At 27.8% G+C, this 12619-nt stretch overlaps 1 protein-coding gene across 3 annotated transcripts in view; it reads left to right on the top strand.

Annotated features, from left to right (window-relative positions):
- Window positions 1–12619, top strand: part of LOC126866547 (forkhead box protein O) — a 295017-nt gene that overhangs the window by 180047 nt on the left and 102351 nt on the right. For 2 of the 3 annotated variants that reach the window (XR_007689917.1, XR_007689918.1), the window contains exons 4-7: window positions 2094–2209; window positions 4197–4426; window positions 5739–6071; window positions 8478–8799. Coding sequence is in view for 1 of the 3 variants with exons in the window: in XM_050620284.1 (XP_050476241.1) it covers window positions 2094–2209; window positions 4197–4426; window positions 5739–6071; window positions 8478–8699 (901 nt within the window). In the remaining 2 variants the exon portion in view is untranslated. Of the gene's footprint in view, window positions 1–2093; window positions 2210–4196; window positions 4427–5738; window positions 6072–8477; window positions 10521–12619 lie in introns of those variants that run through there. The other variant, XM_050620284.1, reaches the window with a different exon arrangement.

Below are 12619 nucleotides of genomic sequence, written 5' to 3'. Positions count from 1 at the left end.
CATTTATCTTGTTCATTGTTAATCGTATTTAATTAGTCGTGCCAATCATCTTCAGTTATTATAAAATATAAAATTATAAAATACTTCCATCGCTGCTTTAAAGAAAAATTGTTTCCGAAGTTACCACTTTGCCATTCATTCTTTTTTTCATTTACTTATATCGTTCAATTTAATTCAGTCCAAAATTTGACATAAATACATTTGATGCAAGTAGAAATACATGGTATTCTGAAATAATTCATCTCTGAAATATTATTTTACATACATTTTACATAAAATTTTGAAGCAATATGTCATTGACTATATTTATTTGTTGTTAACTCAAGTTAAATATTTTATACTTTTATCTTAGTACTTATTTAAAATGTTTAGTGTTAAATGAGCGCAATTTTCTGAATAATAAATACTAATAAATGAAGCCATTGCCATACAACTCACGCATATAATGATCTGTTTTTGCAGAGAAATAAAATTAACTTTCATAAATAAAAGTTTGACGAATATGGCATTATAAATTATGTACATATGCAAAAAATAATAATAAAATAAATTAATGATATAAATAAAAATTTCAATATAACTTTGAGAAATAAATACAAGAATATAAAATAAAATAACTTAATGTTGCAAATCAAACATCAAAAATAATCTTTTACACATTTTGACTTTACAACTTTTGATATAAAATTGCTGTTTAAATTTGATATAAAATTCCATGCAAAATTGAACACATCAATTGATTATTTGCTAATTATTATGTATTCTGAAATTGATATTTAACTATTAATGATATTACTTTTATTGAAATATTAATCAACATTAATCCAATTGAAAGGTTAATGCAACTTTATCTCTCGTGTTTACTTCAAATGTTTTTATCATTAAAATATTTATACTTAAATTAGACACAATCGTAATGTATTATACAAAGTAAATATATTTTTTGTTTTTCATTCATTATGCTTACTTTTAAAAAATATCGCGTATTATTTACTAATTATTTGCATTACAAATTGCTCGATATTGAATATAATTCTTATATTTATTTTTGTATAACACATAGTTAAAAATATCAGCTGCAATGCGCGCTATTAGCAAGAAGTACAAAACCACTATTTTATATTACGCTTTTGTACTAATCGTAAACTACACATAATGCACCACTCTTGCTTTATAAATAGTTTTGCAAAGTATATCATAGAATATATGTACGTATCATTGGATTATGTAATAAGTTCGTATTTCCGTCCGTGTTTCTTCAAAAATACGTAAAAGTTTGTTAGTTTGTTATAAAATCTATTTGATCAACGATGTGTGTATGTATCTTCTTATTTTATTATCCTTTGTTTTCTATACGATCACTTCAAATCCTATCGTCTGTCCTTTTATTAAAAAATTTCGATATGTGTGCGTGCGTACTTTTACATTCTTTAAAGTATTTAATGATTGCTTGTATAAAAGTACTTCAAATACTAAAATAATTAACATAGTAATGAATAATGCACTAAATTTTCCAATAATTTTAAATACATACACACACATCGCAAAATCTAATATTTTTGCTATATCTTGAAAGAAATCTGTTTGTTGTAACAAATAATTCTTTTACTAAATATTCAGGACTTTTTCGTATTACTTACACAAACTTTGTTCGTGTCTCTGATTCATGTAGCGTTTATATAAGTTCTATATGTTCTATAAAGTATCGTAGTTCGTAGATTAACAAAGCAATATGTAAGATAATTTACGTTTATCAGTAACATCTATGTATTTTTTCATTGATTCTTAATGGATTAAATAATTCAATTATGTTATAAGGAATATAGCAAGAATAATAATAGGAAAAAATATAACAGAGATACTGATACTAAAACATAATTATGGAAATATATATAAATATTATTTGTCCTATGTTGTCCATTGCAATTGTCACAAATAATGTTATTGAGTAATATTCCTCCAAACATGACATTGAAAAGGGAATAAACTTATTACATAATCTAATATTCGTGGCCTCTTTCACTATCTTGCGTATTAGTTTATACTTTGATATCTGCACATTTAAAATACATTTGAACTATTTTTTATTCGAGTCCTCGAGCTTCAAGCAATGCCTCATCCTGTGGTCGATTAAGTCCAATCCCGGCGATCCCTGGGAAACCGGAATGGACACCAACATACACACCCTCTTATAGTCCAGAACAATTAGGTACGCACTACAATTTCATATATGTTTCTCTTTTTCTTTCGCCAGCGTTTACCGTTTATCTTGTACCAGTATTATTTTTTTTTCTTTTCTACTGCACTTTCAATACACGCCCAGCATGATTGAGATGTCGAAAGTTTGGTACGCGAAGCTTAGATAGCTCAGCGCTTTCTTACGAGTTAGACAGTAATTTTAGTCAATTTTGTATTTTGATTATAATCCCAGTATACTGTCCTTTTATGATTATGTGAAAGTAGAGGCTACAAGTTTTGGTTGTTCAAGGTTATTGAGTAATCGGTTTTATCACAATGTTTGACAGTTGTCTATCTTTTTATTACATATTTGCTTTATATAGATATATGAATACTGTAATATATCGTTAACTGCACAAATTACACTTAATTAGTAAGAATTGGTAAGAATGCCAATTGATTCATAAAGACATTTTTGTAAAGTCATATTAATAAACGATTTTAGATTTGAAACAAAATTTTCAGAGATATCAAAAAACACCGTGCAATAACATTTTTAAATAATTGAATAATTTGAGAATATAGTGACGTATAGAAAGTGATGTAAAAATTTTGTATGCAGTGAAAATATCATATACAATATGGTTAATTATTATTCCATAGATACAGATGTCATACTTCACTTCACTTTCATCGTAAATATTAAGTAAATATACGTTGCTATCGTTATATAATTCTTTATTACAATGACGAATATTTCCTTAATTTATATTGATTATAATTGTGTATATCTTAAATTAGAATTATTGAAGCAATGTCGATCAACTTTTGAAATCATGTAAATTATTGTAAGTATAAATTTACACAAATATATTCGCAGATATAAATAAAACGGAAGTGTGTATACTTTCCCTTATAAATACTAGAACATTATTAGAAGAAAATAAGGTGGATTTGACAAATCATCAGAAAATAACGAAATCGCGTTTGCAACCTTAAGCTGTTCGATATATCAAGAAAATTCTCAGCAATTATATAAATTCTTGCAAATGGTTCGCACAATATTTTCCACGTATTTTTGTACAAACCGTTATCTTGTGCAAATATAAAATTCTAACAGTTTAATTATTTCCCTAATAATCGGAAAGAATTATCACGTCTTGCATGAGACTGCCAGTGTCCCCTTGCACAATTGAGCTAATATTATTAGGAAAATTTTACATAATACAAATCGAACATTCTTGTATAACAACAACAATGTTAGTAATAATATATCAAATAGAAGTTTACAACTGAATTTTACAAATTGCAAATCATCTAATTATCATCATCGCCTGTTCGACGTAAACATAATATAACTTACAATGATTACGAGAAGTATTTGTGCATACATTTATTTTTTAACGAAGCGATTTTTTTTACCAATTTCTATGTACATATATTTCATTTCCACAATATTACATTTGTATTTATGTGAAAATATCGCTAAATTTATTATATTTGAATCTAATTAATTATTATGTGAGTATTACAATAAATACAGCGATGTATAAATACTCTTTGTAGATACTGTATAATTTAGACGTTGCTAAATTACTAATATTATATAATAAATTACTAATATTCGTTGATAAATTATTGTGCAAGAAAGCCTAAATGTTTTAATATTTATGAACAGAAGTATAGATAATAGATGGTAATAGTAAAAAGAAAAAATATCTTATTAGAACCATAAATATTTACAATAGAAACTTAACAAATTCTCAATCATAAATCTATTAAACGACGAAGAATGAACTGTTGAGAAAATAGGAGTTATATCGTTTTCAAGCCATGGAAAAACATTTTCAGATAGCCAAAAATTACCAAAACTCGAGACTTCTATTTTGATTGACATAACATTCCAATACCGCTTGGAACCAAAGCTCTGATGGTATAGCACAGCATGAAACGCACGTATAAAAGCATGTAATAGACATACAATTAACACATGTTCTTTTCATTGAACACAACTATAGCCGGTAGCCTCGCGGAAACGATGAAACTGGAATCCTACCAAATATACCAAACATCACCGTCCAGCCACCAGCAACAGACCGGACCGCCACCTTCCTACTACGAGACCCAATATCAGAGAAGTAATAGCCTGTCGACAGGATCGTCCTCTTTCGCTCTGCAGCCAACTCCTCAATCAGGAAATCAGCAAAGATGCCCGCTTCACGGTCTGCAACCGTGTGCCTGTCAAATGGTGAGTGAACAAAGAAGTCTGAAATGGCAAGCTGCAAATAACATTCAGCCACAGGGGAAGAACAAAGTGTAGCAAAGCCTTTAACCCGACTCCCGTAATCCGTGAAAGGAGGAAAGACTGAATAATGCTGATTTAAAGGTTTTTTCGTTGATTGTTTTGAGATGCATATCGTTCGTCGCAAATGGCATACCTAACAAAGGCAATAAACGTGGATTTTTCTCTACTTTTCGTAGTTTTTGTTTGATGACCAATTTGATATTTTCGAAGGTACTTGATTTATTTATCCAATGTTTAGAGTGGGAAATTTTAATACGTCATTTTCTAAATCTTTATATCTTTTATGTAAACTACACATTATTATTATATAATAGTTAATAATTATTACTATTTTTATGTATAATAATATTTAAGAATATATTAATATAGCGTTTGAATACTTTAACTCTTTGAACATGAAACTACAGAAAAAATTTAAAATTTCTTTTAATGAAAACTTAATATATTTTTGTCCCACTTAGATGACGGGAGATTTTTTCGTAAAGTTGATTTCAATCTGGAAATATTTCCAATCTATTTCTGAGAAGTAATCTCATTACTTTAATTTTGATTTCCAATTCTACAACAAGAACGAGAACATTAATACATTGAATACATTAAATCTCCTAACTATTTAACACAATGTATTGTTTGCTTTGTAACAAAATGATACAAATTGAATATCTACAATTAAAGAATATTAGAAATAAAGTCTTTAAGCGATATATAAATTAGTCTTATCTGTTACAATTCAATTTTATAAGCATGTATCAATGCTGATTTTACACTAATTATTCAATCCTTACCTTTAATTAAAATCAATTTTGCAATATTTACTCCTATACAGAAATAGATAATCTAATACATTGATGTAATTAAATGATTCAATAACGTAGCAAACAAAACATGGTTTCAAATGTAAGTTCCAGGCTTTTTCTACTCTCCGAAAGACATACCTTAAGCAAGATCTAACTAGTAAATCTGTCTTCGCTCACATTGTCGTCAGTAATAACTTCATAAGTGCAGTTAGTGTGACGTTGAAACCCATATAAAAAAATTTAAGTAACAGATTATTCTAACCTATTGAAATTAGATTTTATAAACATACATCAATACTATTATTTTCAAATGTGTTATTCAGATACATTTGGTATCTTTCATTTAAAACTAATTTTACAAAGTTTGCCATTATATAAAAACAAAGAACTTCACACTCTCTAGTTGTTAAATAATTCTATTTTCAACGATTATATTCTTTTTCCTCGAAAAATATCAGAACTTGAGTCCAGTGGCTGGAATGTCGCCGTCATATCAGCAGAGTGAACCAAGTCCCACGGCATTAGGAAGCAATCAGCAACAAACTCTTCAGTACATGATGCAGACGCAACAGTGCCAACAGCAACAACAGCAACAACAACAGCAGCAACAACAACAATCGCAAACAGGAGCAACGGGATCCAGTCCACCGCAAACACCCACACCATGTGGTTCAACTCCGAGCACAATGATGGGACAATTGATGGGAGCCCTCAATAATTCGACGCTCCTTGACGATTTGAACATTAATATCGAATCGTTACACGGTGGATTCGATTGTAATGTGGAAGAGGTGTGTTTTATTGTATATTCTGCTTATTATTAGATCGCGGATGTTTATGCGTTTATGAGAAATTTCAGAGATACACAGAATGCGTATAATCTGTAAAAATACATAAAATATTCAGAATATGACATTTATTATGTTTAGTAAGTATTATAAATCCCTGCTTAAGTTCCGTTTCTTTATTTAAATTCATAAAAATATAAATTTGCATAAACATCCGTAGTCTGTTCACTAGTATTAGAGGATGTATGTTCATATAAATTGATGATTTCATATAAAACATGAGCTATGTCAATTTTGTCTTTTTCCACGAAGGCAAAGAAATATTTTATTTTGACTACTGTATCTTTAACTCTGTTCAATAGATTTCAATATTATTTAAGAATATGCCCATGATATTATACAATTGCTGTGGGTATTGTTTGAAACTATACCGTACAAGAATTATAGATATCCAATTAAATCATAAAGTTGTGGACTTTATAATTAACATTGTTTCTGAGCTGAATATATCTAAATTGGGTTGCTATAGTGAATGATGCGCCCTTATTTCAATTGGATATTTTTCATTAAATAGATGAAAGAAGTAATCAATAGATACTTAAAGATATCAATCTTCTTGAAAATATCTTCTTCAATGCTGTTATCGTACGAAATCATGTCGGTATATGATTTATTGTTTGAAGAAACAATGATGATCCTATAATAAGTACTTTACTCTAAAGATTGCGAAAATAGCCTTACTCGCTTAACAAGGTATTCTTGATAAAGTTATTGTGATGAGAAATAGTTTTGACTAAGATTATTTTCGTAGAACCAAACTTTTCGATCAACAATGAAACAGAATATATATAGAGGGCGAGTCTCCTAACATGACGAAATATATAACCCCTAATTTATTCGTTGTACGAAAACATATTTCAAACAGAAGTTGTATAGTATTTAGGAGGTCATACAGTGCCCTAATATATTTTTTGTTACCTTTCTTTTTTAACGAGATATTAGGGTCACCCTCAGTTTTTTAAATAGAATGTTTAATATTTTTTCTCAAATTCGGATAAATCGTCAAATTTTGCGTAAAAAATATTACACAAACTGGAACTTGAAGTTAATAATTACTGAAATATTTTCAAATTAATAATCTTCTATTAGGAAATTCGCTCAGCCAACGTTTTTTAACACAACTTTGTTTACAACAACAAGTCATATTTGTAAACGTGCTCCTTAGAGCGAGCACCTTAGAGCGATTGTCTCAAAAACAACGTCTTGCCAGGAACCTTAAAACGAGCCTCTTACAAATACGAGAATACATATGAGAATACATATTATTTTAATAAAAAACAAGTCAAAAAGTAATTGTTAATAACCCTGGCAATTTATACGATTGTAAGTGATAAAAAGCAAGTACCATTAGTGATCAATGTAATATTTGTAAAATTATTCACAAGAAAATAGTTAAGTATTGGAAACTTTACAGTTTTATTAAAATATTTAAATTTTAAAGTATTTTTTCTTTGTATTTCTTTAATTGATACTTACATGATCTTCTATAATTTGTGAATGTTTAACTTTAATTCATTTTAAATTTTCCAATAATATTTACTTAATACTTAATAATCTTATTTGATTAACAAGAAAGCGTGATAGCTTCCAGAAAATAATATTATGCAAATAAATTTAAAATTAATTACGCAGACTAATGTAATTTCATATTTAGTCTCTGTTTTAATTTTTGAAGTATCTTATACACAGTTGTTGTGAAATAAGATAATTAATGTGACAAAGAATTTTATTTTCGTACATTTATTATTTTGTTAATTGTTGGTTGTATGTTTACTCTGTTGATTGTATTTTTTTATTACCAAGCAGCAATTTAATTATGAATTTTTAATTATATTTATATAAACATAACACATTTCACAGGATAATTAAAATAGTAATACGACCTATATTTTTAGAAAAATAATGTATATTGTGCCTATTCATTAATATATTATAAATATATTTTCGAATTTAATTCTTACATCTTTATACTTTCATTAAAACGTCAAATCGTCTTCTCTTAGTACCTAATTATCATGTTTTCAGCTATTGTGAACATTTCGTGCTGTATATTTAAGATCTCAATCGTGTTAAAACATAATCGCTTCTGCACGAAACAGTATATTTTCAACTCTATCTGATCAAGTTTTCCGCAAAATATCTTCATATCAGTTCATTATTCCATCTACTCGATGCGTCAAAGCTGACCAAATCAATGAATATTTCTTGTTACGGACAAATAAAAAGACATTCGTCATTTTAAAGAAATGTTTCAATTGATTACAATTATACTAAGGGATAATGAAAAGTGAATTATACGAAACTTATAATTATTGGTTTATACTAATGTTGAACATTGAACGATTTCAGGTGATCAAACACGAATTGTCAATGGACGGGACGTTAGACTTTAACTTCCAGCAAGGTGTGATGGGCACGGCTGCGATCCAAGTGAGCGACAGTAACGTTGGTCAGAACGGTACCGTGTCCCAAAACAACGTGGTTGGCACGACGGCTGGAAACGCGCCCGCAGGAGTTTACGTGAGCACCAACGCGGCGACTCCTGCTGCTTCTCCCTCTTGGGTTCACTAGCAGTGGACCCCACTGCCCTCGACACCTCCGTCGTCCTTGTCATCGTCATTACTAGACGGACAAGAGAATTTCCACGGACAGCCCGAGGGACAGTTCATCGGTGAGTCAAGTATCATTTATTTCAAAGAATTATACAGATCAGTTCTGTGATACGTCGAACATGAGGAATGGTAAAAAATTACTAGGAATTTTCTATTAAAAACATTTTAAAAAAGTAGATTTTTTAGAATATCTACCACAAATGACACCCGTACCGCGTATGAGATAAACACTAGCTATTTCTTTCATAATACTTTCATTTTTAACTTGTTAGTGGGATCTTAACGCCTCTACGTTTTTTGGATTATTTTCGAATCATACTTTTCTATTGTTAAAAAATGTAAGGTTAAAGAAAATAAGGATTAACTATTAATATGCATTTCTCGTTTCAATTTTATGTTAAAGATTTTATTAACATGCCAAAAGTCCCGCTTTCTGTTAAAGTGAGATCTAGATTTAAATAAAATCTTTAGTCTTTAAAAGTGAATAAAGACAAATTTCAGTTGTGTATGTTAATTTAAATCCTTGCGAATTTCAATGCGATATAAATTATTTTCAGCAGGAATGAAAATTTGTAACCTCTTATTTTTAGCATGTAAAAAAATGGCGGACTTCGAAATAAAGAAATTATTATGTCTAAGACATTGTGCCCGGTTAATAGACTAATAAAGATATACATTTTTTTATTGTTATGGGCCTATCGCCACTTATTCTTATCAATAGTCATAAAATGACGTGACTACGCATCAAGAAATTATTTAGAGGCGTGAAGATGAAACGCAAATGAAATAACGTGCAAGTCCGAAATCTAAATCTAAGGGCTGTTTTAATGGTTAATAGTTTGAATAGTATTGTTAAAAATTAATTAAAAGTATTTTTTAAGAGAGAACACAATTCTTTCATAGTATTTTTTATCAATCTTCATATGCAAACAATATTTTGTTGGTCACATAGAGAAATTTAATGGAGTTATATGACTACTTTGCATAAATTTTTATGCATGAAAACGTATAAAAATAATTGGAAGATGAAGGGGAAAGGAAAAAACCAAGTATATCGTACAATAATGTAAATTACTTGAGATCATTAAAAATATGTACATGCTAAATAGTTTGATTAGTTACTGCGTTAATGACTTTTACTTTTGTCTTTTTCCCTATCCTTGCTCAATCTTGAAATCTGTTGTTTAGATAAGAAATGCAATTTTATAGGCTTATCAGTTAAATAGTGATTTAATAAAGAAACAAAATGCAGTAAAATAACAAAAATGTTCCCCAAGACATTTGAAAATGTAATTTTGTATATCAAATTAATTTCAAGTATCACATACTAAAGATTGTTTGATTAATTGAAAGATATATTATTAATTTGAATACCAATTGATACAAGTAAGCGTTTATTTATACATATATTTTTATAAATACATATATTTTAATTATATTAACAAACTATACACCAGAAATATGTAAGAATTATAAAAATAGCAATGTGTACGCGTAAATTCAATTTTTGCGATGTTTGTCTTTGTTTTCAAAAAGTAAAATGCATGTGGGGATGTATGTTTGTTTGTAGTCTCGTTATAAATATTTACCACGTTTATACCTAATATTTGTAAAAATAATAACCTACCTGTGTATTGAATTCTTTGCAAACGATTAAAGCATATTTGATTTTAACGTTTAAAGCGCGAGAAATACAAACTAATTTTTGTAAAATATTGTCAAATTTTATTTTCTATAAATTAAAGGCATCTATAGAAATAAATTATTTTGTATTGATGATTATAGTTTGTAGAATAAATATTTCCTTCCTGTTTTCATCGTTTTTATAATGAATAATACTTGTTTAGTGTAACTGATACAATAAACATCGATTATAAAAATCTGTACTCAAAGTTATCTTATTGTTGATAATTCAAATTCATGAATTCATGTCAGACAGAAAAATCAATATTTAAGGATGAACAATCTCAATAAAAAGCAGAAATGTCTCATTTGTATACTATAACATATTTTTATGAATAATAACTGTAATATTTATTTCACTTATAATACTATATTTTACACTATAAATCATATTTGCTCTAACAAAAATGCAGTGGAGTTGAACATCGATTAGATTATGTGACATATACGTTATAAGGCAATAACTATAATTAAAATAATATGATAAATCATATAAATAATGATAAATCAGATCACAATATAATTTTATGACAACTTTATCATATGACAGGTTCAGAAAAAGGTCAGAGACAGAAGTTCCATTCATTACTAACTTTCAATCGAAATTTTAGCCTCAAGAGAACTATTGAAGACATGATATTAGAAAATCATTATAGAATAATCTGTTTTAGCTTCCTGGAGAGGAACGAAGCTAGACAGTAACATGTAATCATTAAAAGACTATCAATGAAGAAATTATCTCTAATCAGTTTCTCTGTCCTATTTGTCTGAAAGGATATGTTATCTATTAGGTTAGTTAGGTGGAAAGCTTTGTGTGAGATTTTCGAAGAAAAAGAAACGACTCTTTTAATGAAAATTTATTAATTTTATAAGTTTATTAAATTTACTAATATTCAGTGTAATATCCTTTATCATTTGAGACTATATGTCGAAACATTGATTTAATCTGAGGCTATACAATTTTCCGTTTTTGTTTATTAAAATATTTTTCCATTACTTATATACTTAATTCTCAGAGCTAATATTGTGTTTTTTCCCTAAACTGTTTTTTTTTAATTTTGTAATTTGATCAAATGATAATTGGACGGTACAATATTAGGACTGTATGGAGGACAATGACTATTTTCCATTAATTTTTAAATGAAATTTTTAAAATCATTTTTGTATCACGCATGTGATACCGACGAAATTCTCAACAACAAATTTTATTACAATAGATAGTATACTTTCTGTAACTTACATTTTAATTCTCTAAATTCTCTAATTAAGAGCGTAATTTTGCAGGTCAGTGATGCTAAGAAATTCTGTTGCATAACAGTAACAAGTTCATACTTATATCTAAGATAACATAACAAATAAATAAGAATGAATTTAATAAAGTATGCCTATTGTAGGCAAAATTGCAAAAATTGTTTGTGCAACAGAAACTCACAAGCTACAACTTCTCACTTGATTATCCGAGCTGTATGGAATAGAGCATCATTCGTTTTCATATGAGATACATATTTATATTCATTTATGTTAGATTATTTTCTAAATATCAATATTAAACGGGAACAGGAAATTTTTTGATAAAGATTCTGTTTTTTTACTTCTTTTTTTCTTTTAATTTCTATTCTCGTTTTCCAAATATAAGAAACCATTATCAAATTCTCTATTAATGATCATTTTATTAATAAATATCTTGATAATTGAAATTGCAATGTATCATCAATTAGTAAAGTACTATCCATAAACGCTCAGTTTATATAGGTTTAGGAAAATTTGCATTTTAAACTGACTTTCTAATCAATCTCATTCACAAAACTTATTATAACACTTATAAAAACTTAAGGAAACTTGGAAAGTTATTGAGAAATCGTCATAACCTTTAATAATTCTTACATATCTCGTTCAAAATAATAAGATGATACATTATAATAGTATTTTAATAAATTTTTTTGGTGTAATAAAATTAATTCTTTCGTTCTATATATCTGCCATATTTTTCAATCATTGTTTTGATCAATTTTGATATTTATATTCTTATAATATTTATTGTTATCACAAAAATGATTGCACAATGCAAATTCAAATGCCAAATAAATTTTTCTTATCTTAGTTTCTTATCTAATCTCGAATTTTTTTCAAATAATAATGGCTATAGTAGCCAACATATACATATTATTATAACTCTTACACATAGTTTTAACTAAT

The sequence above is a fragment of the Bombus huntii genome, chromosome 1 (genome assembly GCF_024542735.1).
Source record: "Bombus huntii isolate Logan2020A chromosome 1, iyBomHunt1.1, whole genome shotgun sequence".
Lineage (NCBI taxonomy): Eukaryota > Metazoa > Arthropoda > Insecta > Hymenoptera > Apidae > Bombus > Bombus huntii.
The sequence above is the reverse complement of the archived record's forward strand: the minus strand, read 5'-3'. Positions and strand labels throughout refer to the sequence as shown.